This window comes from Poecilia reticulata, linkage group LG18 (assembly GCF_000633615.1).
Source record: "Poecilia reticulata strain Guanapo linkage group LG18, Guppy_female_1.0+MT, whole genome shotgun sequence".
NCBI classification, from domain to species: Eukaryota; Metazoa; Chordata; class Actinopteri; order Cyprinodontiformes; family Poeciliidae; genus Poecilia; species Poecilia reticulata.
The window spans coordinates 15,912,924-15,940,633 of record NC_024348.1 but is presented as its reverse complement, the minus strand read 5'-3'; the positions used below and the strand labels follow the sequence as shown (position 1 = coordinate 15,940,633).

Sequence of the window (27,710 nt, the reverse complement as noted above, 5' to 3'; positions counted from 1 at the left end):
AGTTCAACAAAGAGGGATTGCATCGTGTGTAGTGAGTAGTTGCTATTTCTTTCCATCATTTTTGAACATGGTGTATGGCTCAGCTTGAAGACTTGCGTCACACCGATACCAGCAGTTAAGAACATGTGACATCAGTGCTGTGTGCAGTACAGGTGGTTTGTACACATTTCTTTCTTCTGCTGAAACTATTTTAAAACAGCTTTAGGGATTGTTTTGGAATGTTGTTGCTTCGGAGCACCGGCTTCTTGTTCAGATGGCGAGACCGTTGCCTTTCAGCTTGATTGAAACGCCCGTTTGAATGGTAATCCTGCCCTTTTAGTACTAAACTTCAGGTTGTGAAATTAACTGTTCGATATGTATATATGCTATGTTGTGGCAACCCAACTATTCATTTAAGATTCCTGAAACTAAACCAAGGCAGGGTTGTTTAGCAGGTTTAGACAGAAACTGGTGGTTTGAGGGACTCTTTCAACAAGAAAGTTTTCTTGTGCTGCTTAGTGACACAAAACAAATCTTTGATTTGTTTGTGGCTAAAACAGGACCATTTCTTGTGAGTGCTGGTCAGTTCACCCGTTAGTCATTTTATACTTGTACTATTTTAGTCATGGTTAGTCTTTTATGTTGTTTTCTTAGTTTAATGGCGGGATAAATGTGAATATTTGATGCCAGTAAATAATGCCAGTTATTTTTGGTTTGATCAGTGGTCACAATCTGTCGTGTGACATTGACGTTTATTTTTTTCTGATCTTCAGAAAATCATATAAAGTTGTTTGAGAGAAATTAGCATTTTTCATAACTTGTATAAATATATAATTATCTAGATAAATAAACTCGCACACAGCGGTAAGGTACAAAATAGTTTTTTTGTTTTGTATGAAAAGGAAGTAGACCGGGATTAAAATGAATAAACGAATTTACAACAAACCAAACTGATTCAGAGGATTTCTCACTCTTGCTGCTTCGTACATGTTTGATGTTGTGACCACATCTTTCATAGATCAGATTTCCAGAGAACCTCAGGATGAGCTTTGTTTCCATTTAGAATAAAACAGCCTTTAAAATTACCAACAAACCTGTGGAAAATCACAAGTTGTGACTCCACGAGTCTCTTGGGCCGTTCCCTAATGTAATAACCCAGACAGCATCCACTGCCTTGCTCAGCACAAACGTATTCATCCATCAAACCTTTCAACACAGTCTGCTGGCGAGCCTCTCAGTCCAGGGTGCATAGCTTACACACAATCGCTGCAGATTTTTGTCGATGTAAATTTTGATGCCTCTCGAGTTCTAGGTTTTGCTTTTAAAATTCTGAATTACATGTTCCAAAAAACTGATGGGTAATTTCATTTTATTGTCCTCCAAGTGTTCAATTGTTAATAAAAAGAACAAAAATAGAAAATGGGTCGGATCCGTGTGTCTTAGTTTAGCTCATGAAGGGACGCCAGGAACAAATTAACAAAAGAAACTTGCATTCTGATTGCAAATGGGTTCAAAAATGGTCGATTTTGACTTGATAAAATTCTAGTGTTTGATTATAAAATTTAAAAAAAAAAAAAAATCGCCTGGCTTTTGTGAACATTTGACATCGAACCCTTTGGGCAATAAGTAGAGTTACACCAATCCATTGACCATAAATCCTTTTTTTTTTTTTTTTTTTTCAGATCAAATACAAAAAATCTGGAATCTCATTAGGTGATTAAAAATAAACGTGTCTGTAAATTTAAAATGCAGTTTGAATTTGTGCCGAGTTCAGTTAGACACTCCTCTGGTGCAAAGGGTGTCTGTGAAAGTTAATGAGTAAGCTTTGTTTACATGCCTGCAAAGATCGGCTCGACATCCATGTGAAATCAGAAATGAGGCTGCATGTTTTTGTGTGATTGGTTAGGTCAGTTGTATGTTTTTTTTGTTTTAAAACCAAATAAGCAAATCAACTCTTAATGTAAAAGCATACTACTGAACTCACTTCTGTCGCTGGTAATGAGCTGCACATTGACCTCATAAAGCTCTCTGGTTCTAACTCTCTCTTTTGTTTCCCCCCCACACAGAGTGGACATGTTTTCAGCTTTACCTGGATAAAACTTCTGCAGTAGACAAGTAACTTAAGCTGGAAGTGTACACCATGATGGCGAACTTGCTGAAAGCTTTACCGTCCCCTTTTGAAGGCTGTTTGAAGCCTGGTCCTGCTACTTTAAAGGATGATTGAGCTGTTTTTCTGCATTCAGAAAGTGCATCTTTTCAGAAGAAAAACACGACTCGCCACTAAAGCCTTGCCTATACAAAGACGTGGATTGTAACTTCTTTTTTTTTTTTTCCCTTTGTACGTTTATTTTGGATTTGACCCTTTTTCTGTTGTTTAAGATTGTTAAAGCTGCAGAGAGAGTAAACAGAACTTGTGAGCTGCTGACATCGAGTAGAATCCTATGTGTAGCCGGGCAGCTGCAGCAGCTTGTGGAATAACCTAACCTTGGACTATCGAGCCCAACCGGGATCTGATCCCAGCTACAACCTGCCTTATCCTCCATCTAATTAACTGTCCCACCGGTCTGAAAGCAGACTCCACTAACCAATGGCATGGGCCAAGTTCTTCAGGAAGCAGGGGGGCAATCTGGGGAAATCCTACCAGCCAGGGAGCATGATGTCTCTGGCCCCGACCAAGGGACTGCTAAATGAGCCGGGCCAGAACAGCTGCTTCCTCAACAGTGCTGTGCAGGTAAGTGAAATATTTGTTGGTACAAAGGAGTATTAGGCAAAAATGTGGCTTGTCTGAGAAGTCTGAGATTTTGGCTTTTGCTGAACTTGCATCTTGAGTTTGACTGTTGGGGCTTATTCAGTCATCAGGAATGATTAAGAGCTTTATAATCATTTCAAACTTCCAAAATCTAGATTGCCATATACTCTTGTTCACATGGTAGGTTTAAACTCCAAAAAAAAAGTAAAATAATTGCTAAAACTAAGACTAGTGAGTTTAAGTTAGCAGTTTCATTGTATAGGAAGGAAAATAAATGTCAAGTAGAGGTTTGCAGGACCTTGGACATCTAGAGAGGACACAAAAAAAGTTTGAAATAAATAAAATTGAATGACTCAAATTTAATAATTTCCAGGTCTGCATTATCAACAAATAAAAACTGACTATAGATGAAAATTTGACATATACAATTTTACCTATATATGTGACATATATATTTTTCCCTTGCATAAAAATTAAAAATCTGAATATCAGATTTTCTAAAATTCTAAAACTACTTTTTAAAAATTATATGTAAATTTAAAGGGGGGGGAGAAAACAGTCACAGAAAACTCAGATTCTTGAGATCAACCAAATAAGGCACACTGCCTGTAATACAGTTTTGGCATGTCGATCAGACATAAATTGGCTGTGATTTAAAAATAAACAAAACAAAAAATTACTTTTGCCATGCAGATGATGTGCAAAGTCACGCACAAAGAGAACTCACCAACCATGGGGAACCTCTGATGCTGATAATTTACAGTTGAGGCCAAAATTTTTCCTACCCCTGGTAGATTTTCTTCTGACTGGAAGAAGAGCTGGGCAATATAGACTTCAAATTGTATCTTGTGGTATTTATTATGTCACAATATAACTGATAATGAAAAGTATTTTAAATGTATTTCTGTCTGTTTTGGGGAATAGGTTGTTTGGCTGAATCTGCATGTCCCCGGCTACTCTAGTTACTTTATTATCACAAATAAATGCACAATAACTGCATTTATTAAATTTTTAAAAAGTGAGGACATATTCTGCTGCTCTCATGAAACTAATAATTTGAAAAATAGCAACACTAACAACCTTAGCATTTAGTAACAGACTTCCTGGTTGAATTAAAGTATCTTTAAATCTGCTGGATATCACAAGGAAGTTTTGATGTGGGTTGAGATTTTGATTTTAAGATGAACAAATATTCTGATTAGTGGATTCTAGACTCAATTTTATCATTTGCAGTTGAAAATGTAAAATACATAAACCGATCAAACCTGAATCAAATTTTATGACATACTGCTTGTGATATCTTAAACATTTTAGATGTAGACAGTGTGATTTATTTATTTATTTTAAGTGCAGTTTTTGACATTAGGAAAGCATTTGACGGAGTCTTGCTAGAAAACTTCGAGAGAAATCTGGACTGAATAAGAGAAAACCGTAACCCAATCTTAGTTTTCATTAGGATTGTGAAAACTGTTGTTCTGAGTGCATTTGAAAATGCTCAGATCTTAACTCATTCTTGTGAACCAGAGCAAGTTGGAACAAGCTAGAAGACAAGACTAGAAGCCAACAAATTGTAGAATCGAACAGAAACTTTCCATTAAGAATGAACTAAAGAGGGGAAGAGGAAAATCTTAAAAATAGACCTCAAGTGGCATAAACTACTCTTAGTTTCACTGATTCTAACCAAAACTGACCCAGAAAACCCTCTCACCAGAATAATGGTGTGTGTATGTGTATAAGGAATCAAGAATCTGACAGAACTGGAAACCATCAGAAAGACAAACGGTTAAAAACCAAGAATCTGAAGACTTGGTTGGTTAGGAATGCATAAACAAGCTGTGAAACTCGCAAAAGGAGGACTTTCTAAAAACTGGTCTCGCTGGTCACTTTTCTCTCAGGCCTTAAGTTTTTTTAGAACCTGGAAAATAGTTAAATAAAATACACTGTTAAAATAAATTATGGAAAAAAATGTGAAATCCTGTCCTAAATATCACGTAGTTGAATGTTTATCCCAATTTTTTGTAGGCTTATTTATTTTATTGGTGTCGCGGTACAACATGTTCCACCCTCTGACTGTCTTTATTGTAGTGATTTCAGGGGCTTAGTCACCATCTAAATTTGTCCGAGCTTCCCAGCAGTTTATGAATGTTCTCTACGCTTGCTTTTGACCACTGGAGCCCTGGCTGGTGAGATGATTCATTGCAGCAGTCATGAGTTAGGTCAGTCTCAAAGAAGACCGTGACTCAGAGGCTAAGACGAGACATGAGCTGGTTGGAGATGATCACCGCTTTTGGCTGTATTTCTCTACATGAGAGACGATTCTGAAACCTTGGAGACATCATTTTGAATGTCATGCATATAACAAAAATATACCCAAGGGTGTTTGGCTCTCTTGCATAATAAGATTATTCACACTCAACAAAAACAAAACTTCTGCTCCTGGTCGTTAGAATCTTGTTTGTATTTCTGATTAGTGTTTGCATGATTAGATTGTAGGAAATCCTCTTGACTGTGAGATTGGAGATTAACCTGCTTCTCTGTTTCCTTTTTGTAGGTCCTGTGGCATCTGGACATCTTCAGACGCAGTTTGAGACAGCTGCCAGGGCATTTCTGTCTGGGAGACTCATGCATTTTTTGTGCATTAAAAGTACGGCATTTTTAGCAACTTCCTAAATAAGCCCAAGTGCAAAAATATCCATGAAGCTTTTTTTTTTTTTTGCCATTACGGATGCATTGTACACCTAGTCACAGAAATTAGTATTGTACATGACCTTGCAAAAGTATTCATACCCCTTCATTAACATTCGATACAAACATCAACATGTTTTATTGGGTTTTTATGAAGTAGACCAACACAAATTTGAAAACATATGTTTTTCATTTAAATATTAGCCCTCCTACGTAAAATCATCTCATTCAATTCTGACCACTTTCTCTGTGTTTACCGAATAATAGCTTTCCAACAGCATGATGCTGCCAGCACCATGTTTCAACATAGGAATGGCGTGGAAACGCGTGAAAAGTGTTACTTGCTGCTTTGTGTTTTTCACATTGAAGCTTTTTGACTTTAAAGCGACTATTAAAAAAAAAAAAAAAAAAAGCTATTTGAATCCAGATACATGAATGCCTGCAAACACAATGTGGCACTGTCCATGTGTGAACCTCTCCTCTCCTCTCCTCCTTCGTCAGGGCCTTTTCTCTCAGTTCCAGCAGAGTCGGGAGCGCGCCTTGCCTTCTGACAACCTGCGTCACGCCTTGGCAGAGACCTTTAAGGACGAGCAGCGCTTCCAGCTGGGCTTTATGGATGATGCCGCAGAGTGCTTTGTAAGTGTTTGTGCGTTATGCTGCCATGTAGTTAGGGCAACTCTCTGCAACAAACTGTTGGGGGAGGTCACTGAAAGAGCTTCTGTCCCCCCTATCCCCTCCCCTCTCAACTTCTTCCACAATAGGACTAAATATCATCATGACAGGTTACATAAGCATGTTGGCTGTGTTTGGACCACTGCTTATTATTTTTGATATAAAGGTTTTCTTTAGTCCGTTAGGATTAGTTTGTGTTATTTACAGTGTTAATCGCTAGAAACTCATCAGAGGTTTGCATGAACCTCATCACAATGGATTTAAAGGGAGAGTTTCATACAGGACAACATGAATTTCTTGTGGACTATAAGTACCTGGATGGGGAACTGAACCACACATTAGTCTGAATATGCAAAGTAGTCATTCAATGTGGCAATATGAGGGAATTTTAAGAAATTGGAAACAATGGAAAATTGCAGTATTTGACACCATAATTGACCAAAAATGTAAAAGTACTCATTACATTACAATCAATTTAATGGATATTTATCCAATCCTTTTTGTTTTTTTGATTATTTTTTTCCGTGCTAACTTATGTTTAGGTTTAGTAACTTAAATATTTATTTACTTGTTTATTATTTACTGACTTGTTTACTTCTGTCATGCTTATTTTTCATGGCTTTACCTATTATTTGCATATGCACTTATATAAAGGTCTATATATTACCTTCTATCCAATTAATTAATTCACTTTATTATTTACTTACTTATTTATGTACTTAGTTTTTAATGATCCAGTTATCTACTTACTTCCCTTTCAGTTTTCTGCTTTTGGCTTGTTTTTATTCTAAGAGCCCTAAGCAGACATAAGGATGTCATATCTATGTTTTCTGGACGTCTTGTCCCCCAATGTGCAGCACAAAATAGTAAAGCGTAGATGCCACTTTTTAAGTGGCAGCCACCACAAGGGTCAAAATGTTCCAAACCAAAATGTGTCAGGATGTAAAGTTACTCTCCTGATGCATATTTGCAGGCTGCAAAAAATCTATCTTTTCTACTACAGACATTTTCTGGGCCTTTGAGAATATCTCAGTACCTGACTGGTTCTACTTGTGAGCGGGGTTCATTTGTACCCGTCTCCTTCTGTATTCTCACAAGCTCCCTAGCTTTTGTTCCTGGATTGAATTGCAATTTTCTCACCATATTAGCCTTGGGCGGTGTGACTGCTGCATTGTTTCGTTGTTTTTTTACTTGCATTCCATTGTACTCCAGATGAACAGGTTACTTTCAGGCATTTTAAAGTTGTTTCCAAGGATAGTAGGACATGTGCACATGTTTTGGGTTTTACTTGTTTCTTGTATGTTTGTTTTTCTATTACTGTCATCACATCAAGAGGCAAATTGTGAACCAGTGTCGCATTTAAAAACGTTGAGCCCTTGCTGTGTAGCGTAAAATTTGGCAAAGCCTTTCATATTTCTTGCACTATATAGCGGTTTGTAAAAATACAAAGAATCTGAAGTGCAGCTGCTTCTTTACCCATGACGTTACAGATGTTATTGAAATGATTCCAACTGAGTTGGTTGTTTTATATGTATCTGAGGCATTTCCTTGTGTTTCTTAGGAAAACATACTGGAGAGGATCCACCTGCATATTGTGCCTGAGGAGACAGATGCCTGCACCTCCAACTCTTGCATCACGCATCAGAAGTTTGCCATGTCACTTTATGAGCAGGTCAGTTGGTTTCTTTAAGGTATTTATCAACGTTTTGAGTTTAACTACATTTTCTTACCTAGTATCAATTTACAACAAATGCCATCTTAATGCACAGGACAAAACAAAAAGATCAAATTTATCTTTGATAAATTTGATCTATATTGATTCAATATATTTCATATTGATGAAATATATTTTCAAATATTTCATCAATATTTGAAAATATTTATGAAATATTTTCAAATCCATACAATGCAATCATACAAACTCAGATTGAATTATATACTGAACTTTACAGTGTAATATTTTATTTTACAATGTCAAATAGTAAAATATTGTCCATGTAAGGACGCCCCGTTAGTTTTATTAGGTTGTTGACTTCATAGCCATCCCTGATTCTAAGCAAGAGGGTGGAGAGGAAACAGAATCTTTTAAAGAGATGAAGCTTCCAGCAGAACCAGGCCTCAACCTACTGTGGGTTGAGAGGAATGAAATCGGACACAGAAATAAAAGGGAGAGGCACCGGTCTGTCATGATCAGCACAAGTATGATGTCAGTAGTGAGTAGGACTGTGAAAACCTTTGGTAAAGCCAATGGAATCCAAGATAACTTTAACGGCCATTGCATGCATGCATTTTTAATTTTCCACTATGGTGACACCATTATTTAGCGTTAAATTAGAAATGTCTTAGAATTGATTAAATGTTTTAAAGAGCAAATTGACTCTAAAACCATAAATGGAGGACAGCTTTGTGCTTTATACTTTGGATTAGTGTTTGGAGTAGTGTGAAAATGTCAATAGTTAGGCAGAGTTGACTCATTTATACCAAGGTAATCCTGCAGAGTGTCTCACTGAGGTGGATAACGATGCAGATGGTGTTGAAACCTGTGTTTAAACTACAAATCTGCCGTCTGTGGTCTGAACCATGGATTGTCACTGGACTAATAAGTTAGACCATATTTAGAGAAAGGAGAATTGCTCCTTCTGAGATTAAGGGGTTGGTGTCTCTCTGGATCAAATCAGGTTTTTCCCAGAAATGCTGAGTGAAAACATGCTGCCTAACAGCTCATCAAAACATGGACGGTACCAGAGAAAACTATGGAGTCCAGCATTGTATTGTCAACTGTAAACACTCAAAAATATTCAATATTTTATTATTTACATCATTGTTAATCAATTCTATCATGTATAATTGTATCTGTTTGGCCTTCAGCGTTGATCTGTGGACAGTCTGAACCTTCTTTTAGACAGCGTTAGGATTTAGAGTCCTGCGCACATACACTTGCACAGTGCTACATGAGTCAGTGCTTGAGACAATGGGAATCCAATCCATCATGTTTTCACACTGGGTCGCCCCTTGTGGATTACAGAGGGTGTTTTATTGTCAGGCTGCACGACGCTGCTGCTGCGGCAGCAGCAGTACCGGATGTGTCACAGATGCTGTACGCATAAATTGCAGCTACGCACAACATGCACACCAGCCTGCTCTGTGGCACTGATGCCCATCACTGACTCTGTTCCTGTCCTAAACAAGCACTCTCTCCACATCTAGCTGATAACACATGTTTTATCTGACTTCCTTAACGTTTTGACCCCAAAGCAGCAAATAATACTGAAACTTAATCACACATTTGGTAGTCTGTATATCTCTTCAATGTTTTTTTATTTTTTTTATTTCCTGCCTATAATAAAATGGTCCTTGGTAGAAGTTATATAAGCTTTCTTTCATTGCCTTTTTGCTCACTGACCTTCTCCTCTTCAGTCCGTGTGCCGTAGCTGTGGGGCGTCGTCGGACCCGCTGCCGTTTACAGAGCTGGTACATTATATTTCCACCACCGCACTCTGGTAAGGGACAGAATATTTAAAGCCCCCCTTTTCCTATTAAAAGGAGGTAATAAGATACCTACAGTGAATAGGATGTACTGCTGCTACATCCTATTCACCATTGGTCATATTATGTCTGTTTTTTTTCTATTATGATTTGGTAGAAAAAAATCTTGTGCTGACGTTTTCTGCTTTCTTAGTCAACAGACGCATCAGCGTCGTGATGAGTCTTTTGGGGAACTGTTACAAGCAGCAAGTACAATTGGGGACCTTAGAAATTGTCCAGTAAGTATTTTTTTTTATTAATTTGTTTCTACAGATTGATCATTGTGTTGGAGACTTTTTGTAATCAGTTAAAATGTGATATAAATAACTGTGATATATATTTTTTATTGTATTCTAAATTGAGGTGCACCTTCATATTCAGCTACTTGATATTGCTCACAATATTTTATACCTGTGGGTTTATTGAGACTAAAATTGTTGTTTTGCTCTTTCTTTCTTTCAGAGCAACTGTGGTCAGAAGATCCGGATCAGACAGGTCCTGATGAACTGCCCAGAAATAGTCACCATCGGCTTTGTGTGGGACTCTGAACAATCAGATCTCACAGAGGAAGTCATCCGCTCGCTGGGGCCTCATCTCAGCCTCTCTGCGGTGAGTCGCCTTTAAGCTGTCGTTTACATGCAATTTAGTTTCCAGCTAAATTAAAATAGCTCTGTGGGGTCCAGCAAAAACATCAGGCTTGATTAAAAGTACGGAGAGTGTACTGGTTTCCATTTACGCAACTGCTACGCCTTCTGACAGCTCTAGGGTCGGTTTATTGTAGCGCAGTCGGACATTTGTTGGGAATAAAGTGGGGAATTACTTCTGTGGAATTCTGTGCAGCTGCATAAGCAGTTGACGCCCAATGCCCCGGCGATCAAACAGTTTGTCAGAAAGGCCCTCCTCTCATCTTTGTGTGGGAGAATGCCTGTGAAGTGAACATGAAGGATCGACGTGTTTTTACTGAAAGAAAGAAAACAGTCTGAAGCTTGTTTATAGACAAACATTCAATCAGGAATAGGCCCAAATGTGGCCATGCGTTTCCTGATGTCTCCTGTTGGACATTAATATTGAACTACAAGCTACAACATGACATAATTTACAAACTAGTCCTCAGTGGCTCTATTAACATCAACTCTCTGTGTGGTTGAACTTTACAAGCAAAAATCAATCAACGGAGTTCAGATCAGGACACAGTCCACACAATACATATCAGTATTCAGACTGGTTTCTTAACAGCTCCCTCTTTAGCTGTTTCAAAGCCAAACCATCAGAAGAATTTGTTAAACCCGCCCTCACATTAATCCACCACAAAAGTTTTTATTCATTTGGAACAGTCCATGTGACTTTATTGGGTGTTAAAGCGAGTCCTACGCCTTCTTGATTTGCTTTGTAAGCTCTCCTTTTTTTTCTTTTTTAAAGTTTGAGACTGAAAACAGAAAGTGTACTGTTCAGGAAACATGTTTGAGAGAAACTATTCACCAACACTGTCCTTGTAATGTTTGTGCAACAAATGCAGACAATAACTCTGGTTTTAGCAAGAAATGTAGGGAAGATTGGATCATATGTGAAGGTCTGCTTTTGTCCTATTCAAAGCTAGGAAGGAACAGTAGTTTTAACTTTATTTCCTGCTTACTTCTGCATCTATCACCTGCATATAAATATTTTATTTGTGTGTGTGTGTTTGCGACCGCAGCTCTTCTACAGGGTGACGGACGAGCATGCCAAAAAGGGAGAGCTGCTGCTTGTGGGGATGATCTGCTACTCCAGCCACCACTACTGTGCCTTCGCCTTCCACACCAAATCCTCCAAATGGGTTTTCTTTGATGATGCAACAGTGAAAGAGGTGAGGAGGACACTTTCTGGTCTGTTAGACACGGAAGATTATATATCTAGGGTTGTTGGACCCTAGATATGTAGATATATTCCAGTACAGCCCATCCAATGAAGACAATAGAGAGAACAAGGAAGAGGGGGTGCCTGCTGTATGATGGTAAACGTTTCCAATATTTACAACATTTTATCAATAAGTTCTTGTCCATATGTTCCTGTATGTGGCTTCTTAAGTCATCGCTACAGGTGAGTTTTGTGCCTAAGATAAATACAATCCTCAAATCTCATTAAATTGAGTTCTTCAAAATGGTGCAATTGATTACAGTTACCCAGCTTCAATTATGGTCTTATACGTTTAAGGTTTTGAAAATTAAACTGAGCAGTTTTGGTGACTTATTGTGATTTTTAAAAAAAAGGTAAAACAGAGTCCAGAACAACACACAGATACTCAAAGTTAGTCATAGTATCAAGATTTTCAGCCCTGAGATGCAAGGAAACTTGCATATTTATAAACCATTTCTGAACTTGATTCAAAGCTGATGCTGGACTCGAATATGCTTCATGGATATTTTCTGCATGTATAAAATAACTGTGTTGCCTGCTTATATTTAACATGAGCATTTATGTAGGTATCTGGTAAATCAATATAAAGATCCAGCAAGATCATTTTGAGAAAGAAGCCTTGTGTGACCCCTACAGGGCAATCTAACAAATTATCAGAAAATTTATTTTTAAGCTCTAAATAAACCATAACCAAGAAATTCAAGCAAGCCACAACATGCAATTTAAGCACCATTAAATTAAATACTGCGGCTTGCTTATATTTCCACTGTTTGTACATGAATGTATTCCTGGTTCTTGGTAGGGACAAGGATCCTTCGCATAAAAAAGGGAGAATTATGGAAAGATATTTTTTGTGATTATTGCAAGGGTAAGATGGCACCATCAGGCACAGTTTAAATCATTAGTGCCTAATGAGTTGGTGAGCATTGGTCTGGTTTAAAAGCAGCACAGAGAGGCTCCTCAACTGTTTTATGGCTGCATTTAGAGTATTAAAGTCTGTGCAGAGGCTTTTAATGGATGCATTCAATTGTGTTGGAGAAAAAGTCGCACAGAATACTGAATTATTTATATATATCGTAAGGAAATTCAGTTTTTTTCCCCCTGATTTATTTTTTCTCATTTAATCCATTTCTATGATATGAATGTGTGAGCAAGCCCATTGTCTCACATCCTGCACACTATTTTCTCGGGGACGGTGGTGCAGCGGCCGCCTGGCTCTGCGTCAATCCATCAGTAGGTTGTGCTGCATGTGCAAACCCTCCTGAGTGAGATGGAGGAGCTACTGCGCTTCAGCTCCTGCCAAGTACCTGGATCGCAGCTCGCCAGCATTCCTAGGAGTCCTCAAACAGTTGTCACAGAACGACTGCGGCACCATGTTTTTTTTTTATTTTCTTCAGCTTCATAAAATAGCTTTTTCTGAAAATTAGGAACACAGTAAGCATTTTGGAGCTTTAATTAGCCGGGGAATTTTTATTGCTTCCTTATATTAGCCAGTATAACTGGTGGAATGTTTGCAAAGGGAAGCTGGTTATTCAGCAGTAATTCAGCTGTAGAAATTGTGGTGATTTTAAGTTTCACTTTGACAGCTAATTACTAAACTAATTTACAAAAAACTGCTGGAATTTTAAAATTTACTGAAATGATTTAACTGGATTTACCCCCCAGATCCTTAAGTTTTTCATCTGAAACTTAAAATTTGACAACTAACAGGGAAGTTGACTGGACCTTGATATGAACTTGATTGGGACCTAAAATGTGAGCAAATTGGTTTGATCAAAGTAACTTGTGTTTTTTTTAAATTATTTCACTTGGCAGACATTTGCATTTCCAAATTAAGGAACAAATAAATAATAATTGTATTTACACATATTCTTTTTATCTTATGTATTTTTTAAAATCTTTTTTATGAAACACTAATCATTTAGTTTTAAGCTTTTAGAATTTTATTCTCAAAGATTGTAAAATGGCACCAAACCTATTTTTCCTTCATTTGATGAACTTCCTTTTTAAGTGGGAAGATTCAACAGGAAGAAATCGGAAGAGTTTCAATTTCAAGCCAAATTCTTGTTCTCCAAGTGGAGAAAATACATATTTCTTTGCATACTCTGTGAAACATCCTTTAAATAATCATGTAACCTAAATGATTATGTTTTATTCTATAATCAAGCAGCCTTATCTTTGTACCCTTTTGCCACACTCGGTTTGGTGTTTTTGCCTAGTTTCGTCTCCGTGGATCACATTTATTTAGACTTTAAATCCTTTATTTTTTAATTTTCTTTTTTCTATTGCAGATTGGTACTCGGTGGAAAGATGTGGTCACTAAATGTATTAAAGGTCACTTCCAGCCTCTACTTCTCTTTTACTCCAACCCTGATGGGAGTGCCATCCACACAGAAGATGCCTCGAGACTCAACAGCAGCCACTCGCACACCCACAAGACCAACGACAACAGCGATGCGGCAGGTATAACTTGCTCCCCAGTGTTTGTTTGTTTTTTCTCTGTCCTGACTTTATCTATATGTCAGGACAGAAAAAACGCCTTTACTGGGGTGGGGTGGGGGGCGGATTCCTTATAAAGACTATTATGGGACTATTATGTTGATATGGTATGTACTTTTTGTAGTAATTACCATTGTCTGGATTTGGTTTCTGTTCTAGGATCGTTTTACCAGGTTCTCTGTACTGATTACATCTTGTAAATACATTTAGATGTTTTTTTAAACTTTCGTTGGATTTTATTTTCTTTAGATTAAGTTGAACAAGTAAGTGGAGAAGGGAAAAATATCAATATTTCAAGACTTTTCTTCCCTAAGTAGTTACATCTATCCAACCATTTTCTCCATTGTCTATCACTTTGCCCATTACTTCTCTCTATGACCATTCAACTTTCCATTCTCAATCTTTTCTTCAATCTGTCTTTCCATCAAATACCATTTTTTGCCTACTATCCATCCATATGTCCATTTGTACATTCTCCTTCAATCTTTCCATAATTATTTGTCTGTAGCTCTGTCTATTCCTTTGTTTATTGTCCATCAGTCTTTTCATCCGTCTGTCCATTATCTTTTTACTTCTATTAATTTTATATCGTCCACCCATTCATTCTCTGTCTGTCCATCTAGTTTCTGATTGTATATCCACTTGTCAGTAGTCACTCAGTCAATCTAACCATCTGTTCCATTCTTAATTGTCCAGTCGTCCCATTTTTGTCCATGGTTTTCCCATTCATTTTTCCATTATCTATTGATCAATCTATTTTCTGTCTGTATGTCCATTCTCTATTGATTTTCACTGTCCTTCTATTCACCCATCTATTTGTCTAATGTCCTGCGGTCATTCTGTCTATTCATCCCAGTTTTGGCCCATTGTCAATCCACTCACCATCTACCTGTCCTTTTGTTCATCACTTCCTTCAGCTGGCCATTAATCTGTTAATTTGTCCATCCTTTTCATTTTTTGCCTATTGTTGGTCAGTCCATTTTTCCATCCATTGGTCATCTGTCCTCTATCAATCCTTCCTTCTTAAATCCGTTTGTCCCTCTGGTCATTGTCCATCTGTCCAGCCGTCTGTTTATCCATCCATCCTTCCTGCTACCATCTGGTTGTGTTGGTTCCATGAGTAAAACCAACTCCTGTACAAACGTAGTAAATACATAGTGAACTTTTGTTAAATCTTTACAATCCCACTTGGATCTCTGGGAAGTTGAGTCTTGAAATCGGACCTGAAAGTGTTTCACTTTTTAAAATCATATTGGTTACATTTGTAGCCAGGCGGTAGTGATGGAAACATATCTGCTGGGATTATTTATCCCTGGATTTGTGCGGTTAGGGAGTTTTTTTTTTTTTTCATCCCCTTTAAAGATCCTCCTCCAACTCTCTGTGCTGGCGGTGCCCCAGCTCCAATCTGTGGCAGCTGCTCAGTGTCCGTCAGAGCTGTCAGAACAGCCGGAAAAACTACATGATGATGACTGAAGATACTGTCATTTCAATTCTCATTCAATGCTCAAGGTTGAAGTCTCTATTTTTACTCCTGAACAAAGTAGCGCTGTGAGAAAGTTGAGCTTGACAATGTGTTTTCTTTCCTGCAGGTGTTGAGTCTCCAATTTCAGCACCCAAGAAGATTGAATTGACCAAAGAGAATCTGAAAGCTGTGCTGGACCACGACCCTCACAAGAAGAAAACCACTTCGACTCTCAGCAGGGGCAGCGGGCAGACCAGCGGTGGACGGGGACAAGGTAAAGGAATCAAGTAATTTGCAATACTCAAAGTACAGGTTGAATAACGAGCAAAAAATTAAATAGCAGAGGATATGAAAAATAAATCCACTAACATTTTGAGACCTTTTAAGGGAAAACCTAGAAGTGTGAACTAGATGAGTCACACTGTTTAGTTTCCGTCCTTTTTCAGCTCATTAAAAGCCTGCCTCACTGATAAATATTTTTGTCCTCAGATTCTGGCAGCAAGCAGAGATCTGGCATGGCAACCAGGGGTAGTGATAATTAAACGTCTTTGCTGTAAAACTAAATCTGACCATGATTGGAACGCAGAAGGGATTGGGGACTCGCGTAGGGGGGAAAGGTCACGAAGACCCGTCATTTCTGCACACATGTAGCGTAATATTATCACAAAGTTTAAAAGAAGAAAAGAAAATGCTGGCAGAAGAGCAAGAATGAGCAAATTCAAATTGTTGAGGTCAAGAGAAAGCTAATTGTTATAATTTACTGACTAACAAAGGAAAAACTGAAAGTACGAATTATATTGCTTGATTTCTGTCCCTTTTTAGCCTTTTAACATTTCTCTTACCGCTTTTTGTCTTTGGTTTCTGCTAACAAGTAGAAATTTGGCATTTCAGTCACTGGAAGGGAGGATTAAATATCTTTGAAAATCATATCATTTATCTTTGTAAAATTAAATGTTGTTTTGTTATTGTGCTTGCTTATTGATTATTGTACTAATAGTTTTACTAATTTTTCATTATTATTATTATTATTATTATATAAATGTGTAAACATTTTAAAACCAGACGAGACGGACATTACAACAGAAATTATGAAATTGAGTTTTTACTATTGTAAAATGATTGAATATGCATCACACTATTTCTGAGGATGAGGATTTGAAGGAAAAAACAAAAAACAAACATGTAGTGGGAGAAATTTAGGAAATAAAATGGTAACCATAAATGGTTACAATAGAAATAAAAAATAAATGCAAAATGTAGTATTAGTGATGAAACCTAAAATCATATCAAGAACGAAACAAATAAGACTGCAAAGCTGTTAAGTAATAAATATACAATATTAATTAAATTATATAGAAATAAAAACATTTAATAAATTGATATAAATATAAATAAGCAATGAAATTAAGGTACAGACTGGGAAAAAAACAAAACAAAAAAAACACAAGCAGTTGTGTCCTGTGCATAGTGGTGTCTGGGCCTCTTTATGCCGTTAGGCTGCTGGAGAGTTGAAAGCATAAAGGTGACAAGCAGTAGGGAGTAGTGATTGCGGATCCTACCAAGTAATGTGATACTGAAGGACTTCAGCACTGTTGGAATTTTCCACCAGATCCTGCTCAGGGATTTCCTGGTGTTTTCCTTATCTTCATTTTCAAACAATAAATCATGCTCAAGAAATCAAAATATGTTGGATACTGAATTTTTGTACCGTTTCTTTTGGTGCTGATTGAAGAAAAAAATTTGTTTTAATTTTTAGTGAAACGTGAGACCAGTGATCCTAAAGGACGCCTCCGGGATTTGTCCAGAGAAGCTGCCCATAGAGCTGCAGATCTGAGAGGAATGCATCCAGTCAGGAGAGATGCTGACAGAGGTGGTCAGCGGAGGCAGGAGCATCGCCACAGAGGTGGGTTTTCACCCGTATGTGGGGTCTATAGCAGACTCGACATGAGAAACATGTGGTGTAGTGGAACAGAAAGCTGTCCCCTTTCCCTCATCGAGCCCTTATGTAACTTTCCGTTTTGGAGCAATGTGTCAGAAAGGGGATTAAAGCTGCTGACGTCTGTTTGAGCCAGCGTTGATCCTCCTTGCTCTCAAACTCCCTTTTTTTCTTTCTCATGTTTACATCAATACTGACAACTTTTACTAAAAACAGAAAACAGCTGAAATTCATAGACGAAAAAATACCCTTAGATTTAATCTATTATTAACTTACATTTTAGCCCTAAGTTTTCCAATTCAATTCACAACTCGGGTTTGTGTGTTTTAATCAGTGCCTGACTGATTTGATTCGTCTCTCTTAATGAAGTGTTTTTATGTGTGTGTGGAAGGGGGGGATTATGGAGCACAGTTTGCAGCATACCTCTAATGCTACATATCATTTGCTGTGGCGTCAGTTAGCGACGAGTTAGTGTCACTCATGTGATAAACGCCTCAGCTGAAGGTAACACTGTAGTTTCTACAAGAAAAGATGCACAGATTAAAGATGTGGTTTGGAATCCAAAAAGATTACCATGATTTCCTAATCTAGGTCCCTTCAACGTGATAAAACAGAACAGCCTTCCTGGTACCTGCAGAAGTGTCTCTGGCTGTTTCAGAGGCAGTCTGAATTTAATTTATTATTACTGACACCATCCACTTTTCTCATAAATAACTAAATAAATAACTGAGTTTTCTTTTCTGTTTCAACAACTTCCAAATCAAAGAGTTATGTTTTCAGAGTGACTTGTTAATTCGCAGCTGTCGTGCGTTCACTGATCTGGACAAAATCAGATTTTGAGTCCACGTCTTTAAAACCATCCTTATCTCTGCATACTGCTAATAACTTTGAGCCGGCGGCAGAAACTCTTCAACACTTTGTATGTATGTAGAGGGCCAAGTTTGAAGTGATTTAGCTCTGGCACACTGTCAGCAAAACGAAGTGATTCAGTCTCCTGCAGGCTAATTTCCAAGGACTGCCAGTTATATTAAGTACTAAATTCAATTTTTGAGCACTAAAACACAAAGTTGGAGTAGATTGATTTTTCTCAGCCACTTAGACGGTTATGGCCAATACGACACTGCTGTCAGCATTAGAAAGAAAAATGCTTAAAGATATGTGGGACTTTTCATTTGAACTTGCATAGTCAGAAAATGCATAGAGCTACCGTTAAAACTTAAAAGCAGCTGTTGCGTATTTTATGCACCACGACACACTAAAACAGGCATACATTCATGCAGAAAAATATCACTGCATTGACATTTCTAAATGACCTGACTGCCCCCCTCTGTGCACACTCTGCAGAAGAAAATTGACTTCATGTTGACTCAAATTTACACCTTCTTGTCATCTGCAAACATAACCAACACCAATTGTTTTGTCCTCCTCTGCCTTTATCTTTGTGCTCTGCCTCCTGCGGTCCTTGTTGCAGCTTTTTCATCTTGGTGTTTAAAACTCTGTGTGTAGGTCCCCTTTCAACTGGGGCAAGGTTATTTACAGTTCCTTGATTTTAACATTTTGCCGTGTAACATGCACAAACTTTCATGGATTTTATTGGAATCTTTTGTGGGTGAAGTTTTATTTTTGCAAACAAAAACAGTGTGTCAGATATGTTTCCTTTGGAGAACTAGTTTCTCTGTATCTAGAGACCTGGTTACATCGCTGAAGTTCAATAATGTTAGAAGAAGAGCTTCATCTTTTTATACACTGAATCCAGCTTTAATGTCTATGCTAAATGACGAAGAGAAGCATCAATACAGCATAATGCTCCCGCCACCATCTTTCAAAGACGTTAATTTCATAAATTTCAAAGTTTACTAATACCTTTGTAAGGCTCTGCACCCTACTTTCTTCTACACATTAGGAAGGAGGAAGACTTTATTTTCAATGGCATGTTTTTTGTCTTAATTTATCTGACGTATCTGTTTCAGAGTTTTGGTGAAGTTCATTTTATATTATCATGCCATGTAATAACTAAAGTGCTCTCTCTTGAAATCTTATTTACCTCAGATCCGGCTCATGACAGGACCTACTCCCGCTCCGTCTCCCCTCCAGAGAACGGCTTCAAGCAGTACCTGGAGACTCGACTGTACAAAAGCCAAGGGAAGGGACCCACCAGGACAGAGCGAGTGCCGCACCTTGGGGGCCGCTCCTCACATGATCCACCTCGCTCCTCTCACGACCCTCCACATCCTTCTGACCCACCACGCTCACCTCGACTCTCTCATGACCCACCACGGTCGCCGCGCTCCTCTCACGACCCGCCACGCTCCCACACCAGGCTTCAAGTGCCGCCCAGCACTGCCACTTTGAGGAGCGGGCATCAGAGCCGGAGACCGGAGCACCTCACCAACGGATACGACACGGACAGCAGCCAAGATTCCCGGGACCGAAACGGGAGGAGCAACAACCCCTCCAGCAGAGCGTGGAGGCCCATGCGGGAGGCACTAAATGTGGACAGCGTTTTGAGCAGCGTTGCTGATGGGAACGCGGGGAGAGAGGAGCATCGGCTCCCCAGCCCACGGAGAAGAACAAACAGTCACTCGCCGTCGCGTGACCATGAGCGGGACAGAGACCTCACGTGGGGGGCATTGGAAGAACGCAAACCGAAGAGCCTGATGACCATTTACGAAGACGAACAGAGGAATGAAACTGGGGGCAGCCGGAGCTCGCTGGACTCAGACAGCCGGGGTGGACAAAATGACACAGACAGGTCCAAGGGCTCGGGTAACCTCAAATTGCGCAACGACAACTGGAAGATCCAGAGAACTGAATCTGGATATGAGAGCAGTGACAGGCTGAGCAACGGCTCAGCAAACTTGGACTCCCCCATTGTTGACGGTCTTTCCTCCAAGGACCTCCGGCCCATGCCAGAGCTGCATCTAATGAGGTAAGGTCAACCGTCAAGTTTAGTTTTTCTTTTTTGTAACCCCAAAACTGACTTCATGTATGAAATACTTGATGCCTGGCACAACACAAAGAACATCTGTATTTAAGATAAAACGCACAAAGGGCACATTCACACACCTTGTTATGGTGGGCTGTCGTCCGATTGATTATAACACAGGTCCTGTTTGAAGATAATGATCCTGGTTAACTGACATGTCCATTTCTGCTCCAACACACCTTTAAGTATATAACTTTGGACCATAGAGCTTTAATGTAAACATGTCAGAGTTGTTCACCCTGCCAGCTTCACAGATATTACTTTTTCAGCAGATCATTCTGTGAAGATGCGTGTATGGTTATTTTAGAGTTATTTTGCTTTTTTGTCCTCTCCTTGCATCTCATTTCATTTCAGTGGTTGGTAAAAATCCAATGTTTTAGAACATTTTGCAGCTTCCAGACATACATGAATAATGTATGTCCTCTGTATTTTAGGGATCACTTTCCTCCGAGAGGAGATGATGATTTGAGGCCTGATGTGTTGTACTCTGATTTTATTACGGGTAAGTAACTTTCCTTTTGTAAATAACGGCTCAAAACTACAACTGGTGTATTGCTGTATTGGTTCCCTTAAATGATTAAACATCTTATTTTTACGTTAATTTCTGTATAGTAGTACTTTGACAGAGTGCACATAGTGAACATTATCTAAGTTTGTTTTTCAAATAGTCCTGAGATGCATCAATCTGAACTTTGAATATTAAAATGAAACCATACTTTTCCCATCTTTGTAAATTATAAGAATTATCAGTCTTCGAAAGGAAAGCAAAGCAAAGGAAAAAAAAAACTGGTTGAATCAGATAGACCATAACAAGATGTTGGAGACAGTTTGCAAAGGAAGTGTTTTCTTCTGGGGTGGCAAAAAGATGATCCCTCAAAAAAGGTCAAGCCCTGTACAATCTTTTACAGAAGACAAACATTACTCTGACTGTTATATAAATAAATGTGTAAATGAAGGAATGATAATGTTGAAGGCTGAAGTATCTCCCTTTCAGCCTGGCTTTCCCTTGACAGTGAAGAAAAGCTCTTGTCTATGTTGTAAGAATCTGCAGCGTTAAGATAGCAGAGAGCAGTTTTCTTGATTTATTGTCCCATCAGTAATGTTAAGGTCACAGCCTGAGATTTGGCTCCTCGTGGGCCAGATTTAACCCCTTTTGCAAGCAGAGTCAGCTTTACCATGTGCAACACGCAGCTTTATGTGTACTCGTTGTTTTATTTTAATTTGCCGCTTGCCGTGAAAAATGTCTTCCTCTGGCAGGTAGCACCATCATTCTGTAGATCTATTAGGTAAAGCTGCTGTGAAAATGAGTTTGGAGACAATCATAGCTGGTAAATAAAGAAACCTAATAAACAGAGCTTAGTATTAATCATGCGGTGGGGATGTTTTTATTTTATCTTTTAGTTTGGGTACAGAGGGATTAGACTGGTTTATCTCTGGGACGCATTTTTTGCATACAGCTGTACGCAGCATATGCACAAAAGAAAGAGAAATGCATATCAGATTAGCTAAATCCTTAAAAATAAGTCACTCATTAAATTTCACAACAGGACTGCTTTGACTTAACCCTGGCAATCAGTGAACTTGTAAAAGGCTTCCCAGCTGTGCCCTATCAAGCAAAAAATATCAGGAGTTTACCTGCCAAGAGTTAGAACATGACTTCAACAAAGTACAGTTTCAATAATACAGCAGTTACTCCATGTTGCTGTTGAATCCACACTTGTTTTATTTTATAAGTATGTAACTTATATTAGTTAAATATGGTTTTACAACTACTATAACAGTCCTAGAAAAACTGATTCAGAGGGATTTGTGGGGAATACCAGTCAGTTGAGGTTAATTAACGCACTTGATTAATGGATAAAAGTGAACTGTTTGTGGGGAGTTATAAGACAAAGTTTGGTTGTCAATTGGATAATGATCCCAAACGCAGCAGAAAATCTGCAACAGACTGGCTGAAAAAGAGAAGCATCAAAGGTTGTAAACATTGAAAGTTCAGACTTCAAATTGAGATGCTGTGATGGGACCTTCAGAGAGCTGTGCAGACATGAATGTCTAAAAACCACATTTAATTAAAGCAGCAGTAGAAAGAAGAGTGCTCCGTGATAACTCACAAATTTATACAAAAACGACTTAAAATGCAAAACTGAGCGGAGCTAATTTAAAAAAAATATTTGGCATACTTACTTCCCCTAAAGTCATTTTTCAGAGTAAATTCTAAATCACTAATTTACTTGGCTGTTTAACTCTCAGTTGAATAAAGTTTGACATCCTGTTGAAGTTTTGGAAATCGACAGTCAAGTAGTTGGACGTTTATACGCTTGCTCATATTTTGAAGGGGGTCAGAACTGTTTGCTTTCCATTCCATCTCGGGGTCTCTCTCGTTTCTTTTCGAAAGCATTTCTTTTATTTCAAAGAAGAAACATACAGGAATGAAATAAAACTCAGACAGAGAACAATATTTGAAGGGATCTGAATTGAAGTTGTGCTTTAGCATTAGCTTCCTCTAAATAATGTGTTGGTGTAGTACTTCATAAACCGATGTTTCTGATTAGTGCTTACTTTTTAGTCAGTGGTGCCCAGCGCTGTTCAGACCTATATTTGGTAAAACTAAAGATAAGATGCTTCTGAAGCTCATCTAACTCGAATATACTCACAAAGGCCCCCTACAGTCTCTAGAGAATTACTGCAGTATCATCATTCTTTTTTTTTTTTTTTTTTTTCAAAGAAAGCCTTACTGCATTTAAGAAGATTCATTTAGATTTTTCGCAAAGTCCTAAAATATTAACCGCTCAGGCTAAAACCTGACCTAAAATCCAATTGATGAGGCTCCTCTAAGCTATTTTAAGATCCAGCTGGGATATTTACACCCTACTGCCTGCAAATTGAAATGACGAGCTGCAGTAAATGCATCCAGAGTCAATTTGGCTGGAGTTCAGCAACAGGGGCAGCATTTTTCAGAGTCACACCAGGACATTCTAGAAGTCCATTAAAGTCTGAAATCCCCTCTGGTAGCACATTCAGATGGGAGGGCAGCTGTCAGTTTACATTTTTACCACACATATCAATTCTTGTGATGGATATAACTATAGGCCGACATAGATGCTTTGTGGACTTTCAGTTTTTGTAACTTTTTTTCCTTTTCAAATCTTATTTAGCAACTTGGGATGATCCTTTCCAGCTATAATAGGAATGTTGGGAAGGGAGGAATTTATGGCACACCACTTACTGCAGTTTTAGATCCTAATTGCTCCAGAAGCACAGCTTAATCCATGCAATCGGAGCGCATAGAGGGTTTCCCAGCAGGACATTCAGAGTACATCTGTTTCGCTGGCATCTGCTGCTCTAGCTGTAATACCAAAGTGAAAAAAGTTTTTTCTTTTTTTTTCCCCATGTCAAAAATTTTTTCCTTCAAACAAATAAAACTGGCTACCGTTAGAGTTAAAGACGTTTGTTGTACATAAGCTTTGGTTTTAACAGCCCTATGCAGTTTTTCCAGAGTTGTTTTCTCCTGAAAGCATTTCACTAGAAAAAGGTGGATGTGATCATGAAGACACAGGGATTTCCCAAAGGGAACACACTTACACTCTCATCCCTCTTTGTTATTTTTGAGAATCGTATTGTAACAGTGGCTCGCCAACTCTCCAGATCAGGGGCATCAAATTGTAAAATGCCCACATGGACTTAGTGGCTTAAAAATGCAATAGTGTTGTGGAGGGGATCTAAAGTCTGGGAGTCTGACCCCGGCGTAATTGCATGCCAGCACAAAGGATTTAGCCACTAATGCTTTGGAGAGAGAGCGAGAGTGGAGGAGGAGGGAGAGGAGGGAAAGAGGGGGTTATGCTGACACATCACAGATGGTCCTCACTCACTCCTGCTTGTCCTGTTAGTCAGCTGTTGTCTGTCTCCAGTCCCTTAAATCACACCCACCATGCTAACCTGGCTCAACTCCAGCACCACCAGCACCCCCTCCCCATCAATCCATAGACTTGTTTCTAAATTTGTTTTGGGTTTTTTTCCCGGAAATTTGAAGTTCACCCTTTCAGCCTCTCTGCACATTAGCCTGCAGCAACCATGCAATTTAATGTGTTTTATGTGATAGATCAAAATAACAAATAGTTGGGGGATGCTCTCTATCTTCAACAGCAGGGACAGGGAAGCTGCTGAGGGTTAATGGGGAAGATGAATGGAGTTGCATGCTTATTTAGGAAAACTACTCCAAATATCCAGCCAAAGCAATAATGATCCAAGCATATTTATGAGGTGGTGGCCCAGTCAAAGTCCAACCTGTGTGGCTTTAAGCTATTTGGAAGAAAAAATATATATAAAAATTCGTTAAAAATGTCAGTTTCTACATGAACGAAGACACATACCTCAAAAGGACTCACAGCTGTAATTGTAGTTTTGGGTGGTTGCTACAATGTGTTTTCTCATTGGGACTGAATACTAATACAATTTTAAAGCTTTTGGTTGTACTGCAACAAAATGGTAAATATTCCACGGGTAAAAATACTTGCAAAGCACCATACAACTCATCATAGCACATGCTTGACCCTGAAAATACTCTTTTTCTCCTTTATTCGTGTCTGTCTTAGTTTCTGTTTGAGTTCATTCTGGGTCAGTTCTGCTTTTAGGACTTGTAGTCCTGGGCTGACTCGGCCTGCACATTAACTCACATTCCCCCCTTTGAAGGGCCATGTACTTTGGCTGCATCAGACAGTCAGAGTGGTACACAGGGGGCCCGAGGGCGCTCTGCCAGACTAGCTGGTTTGATACTTCCTCTCCCGGCACCAGGCGGAGCGGGCCTCACCATGACCCCTGTTGGATAACATGTCTTTGCTGACAGACTGAAAGAAATTCATGTACAAACAGAAAACAGTCACACATTACTGTTTTTTTTTTGTTGTTTTTTTATTCAGAACAAGGAAGAAAATCCCCTGATCTACAAAATGTCAGTGTCCTCACTGGTCGACCCATCGAAAGGTAGCAAACATTTCTTGAAGTTCTGCGGTGTCGAAAACATGTTTTTGACAAATTCAAGACTAATACTGGGGTTTTTATTTTTTTGTACTTGAACAGAAAAAGAGCCTTCCGATATACGCCAGGAATCCGAGAAAAGAACAATGGCCTGGATAGTGAGCAAGAGGAAAATCCGGACGGCAGCCCTGCGAGCCCCGTCCCTCCGTACTCTCTGAAGACCAGCAGTTCTGAGTGGAACAGCTCGGATGACCTCACCGGACCCCTCTCTGAGCAAGACGAGACTGGCCACACAAACTCTCTGCACAGCTATCATCCACCTCTAGCTCCCAAACCCATCCTGTCTGGCATCTACCCCCGCAACCAGCCCAAAGACAATCTGTCTGTTTTCCGGCGATGGATCGAGACGCCAGTCGAGCACAGACTTTCCTCTGACGCCAGTTCCAAGTCGGGGTCTTCAGACCAGGAGAGGAATGACCTGTCAGCCAGCGAGAGCGAGGACAGATTACCCAGTCCAAAACCCAGACTGGATGACGGTGCAGACTCCCTATCCTCCTCTCTCACAGACATGGTCCTCCCAACCACTTTCTTTTCTGTGGACAGCTGCATGACAGATACTTACCGGGCCAAATACCACAAGAAACCGGGCTTGTACAGGAGAGCAGAGGACCACACCTCATCGGGGGAGAGCGACGCAGAAGGAAGGGGTCACAATACAACAGAATCAGGTACGGCACTCAGGAGACTGCATCTCCAGTCCTTGAGTGCAACTTCTGGATGCATCCCTGCTCCAACACAACTGAACTAAATAAATGGTTAATGGCTTTTGAAGAACTTGCTTAAATGCCAAGGAGGTAATTCAGCCTTTTGATTCAGGTGTGTTGCAGCAAAAATTCAACCAGGATTTGCAGCAGAGTTGCACTTGAAAATAGAAATGACACTTTAATTTATTTGTATTTATTTTGCTGTTTAAAAATCACCAAACGAGTCAGCCATGCCTAGAACCGATGTGAGATTTCATAAATGAAGCAGACGCTGACATTTTGAACCGGAATAGATGTGCTTTGTTTGCACCTTGGCAGTCCTTGTAGGCTTTGACCGACTAGTTGAAGCTGGCTTAGCCTGACATAGGCTGACCTTTGCAGACTGGTCACTACATTGTTTGGTTGCTTAGAAGTTGAATTCAAACACTCTTCCTACCACAATCCGTTCAGAAATCATAAAGATAGTCGGAGAATGCCTATTCTCTGACCAATGAAATGTTTTTTGAATGGTTTCTGTGGCTTTAATTAAGTAAATATGTTGAAGGTGTTTTAATGTTTTATTTCATTTTTAGATTTTTATCTGTGAAATTGGTGATGTAAGTAAAATGTACTACTTCAGTGTAGTCCTAATAGAGATGTGAAACATTAGTCTATTTGAACAATTTCTTTTAATCTTTTTCTTTTGGCAGGCTTCTCTACAACTAAGACTACTGCAAAGTGGAACCCAGTTACTCCCAAATTCCTGGATGAACACGGTTTCCTATGATCGAACAACGAACTTGAATGTTCCCGCAACCAGACGCTGAATGGACTGACTGTTACACCAACTCTTTCTGTGGAATGTGTCGTTCCTCTCAGTGCGCTTGATGTAGAAAAACAGAATGCCAAAGAAATTGCAGAAAGGAAGGCGATTGTCTTTATTTTGTGAATTTGCACAACAGAGCGCTGGAAAGGTACGAAACGTCCTGAGAACTTTGCTGTATGTCTGGAGGATTAGACCGATGAAGAATGTGTCAGATTAAGTCATTTTAACAAACAAGAGATTAGAAAACAAATCACTCTTAAGATGTATCATGTTTCTCCTTGTTCTGTACATTTTATGGAAGCTTTTATTTAACTACTCCCATTGTAGCGTTCATGAGGCGGTTGCCCCAGATCTCCCCTTTTTCAGATGTTCAGAGAGGTTCTCGTTTCTGTTTGAGAGATATTTGCATGGTCGTTGTAGGGGAACATGAAAAAAGACACTATTTTACAGACGTCTGTGTCCTTAAGTAACTCGACCATCTTGGAGGAGAGGATTTATGTTTGAAAAGATCTTTCACTAATACCAGAGAAGGTGAAAACAAATTGGGAGGCGACTTGTGATTATGATAAATAGAAAATTTGAAACGTGTACAGCACTTCCTGCTATCTTGCTTATTCTCAAATGTGTATTAACTTTTCTTATGTTTTGTATTTGTTTTCCATTGTTCTTTAACACTCACTCTGTTTATATGCATGGACAGTTTAACAGTCAAAGCTTAATTTTTTTAAGGGAGGTTAAGGATAAAGTGTTGCAACTGTCTTTCCTTTCTGTTTGGATATAT

The 27,710-nt window shown here is 39.0% G+C and overlaps 1 protein-coding gene across 1 annotated transcript in view; it reads left to right on the top strand.

Moving 5' to 3' along the window:
- Positions 1–27,704, top strand: part of usp53a (ubiquitin specific peptidase 53a) — a 36,575-nt gene extending 8,871 nt beyond the window's left edge. Inside the window, exons 2-17 of the mRNA XM_008435790.2 lie at positions 2,046–2,710; positions 5,280–5,372; positions 5,915–6,049; positions 7,647–7,757; positions 9,503–9,585; positions 9,765–9,849; positions 10,073–10,219; positions 11,304–11,453; positions 13,795–13,966; positions 15,592–15,738; positions 17,221–17,367; positions 19,450–20,329; positions 20,821–20,888; positions 25,303–25,366; positions 25,463–26,088; positions 26,814–27,704. Of these exons, the coding sequence (XP_008434012.1) occupies positions 2,567–2,710; positions 5,280–5,372; positions 5,915–6,049; positions 7,647–7,757; positions 9,503–9,585; positions 9,765–9,849; positions 10,073–10,219; positions 11,304–11,453; positions 13,795–13,966; positions 15,592–15,738; positions 17,221–17,367; positions 19,450–20,329; positions 20,821–20,888; positions 25,303–25,366; positions 25,463–26,088; positions 26,814–26,890 (3,129 nt within the window). The 5' untranslated portion in view covers positions 2,046–2,566 and the 3' untranslated portion in view covers positions 26,891–27,704. The remainder of the gene's footprint in view (positions 1–2,045; positions 2,711–5,279; positions 5,373–5,914; positions 6,050–7,646; positions 7,758–9,502; positions 9,586–9,764; positions 9,850–10,072; positions 10,220–11,303; positions 11,454–13,794; positions 13,967–15,591; positions 15,739–17,220; positions 17,368–19,449; positions 20,330–20,820; positions 20,889–25,302; positions 25,367–25,462; positions 26,089–26,813) is intronic.
- Positions 27,705–27,710: the final 6 nt, after the last annotated feature.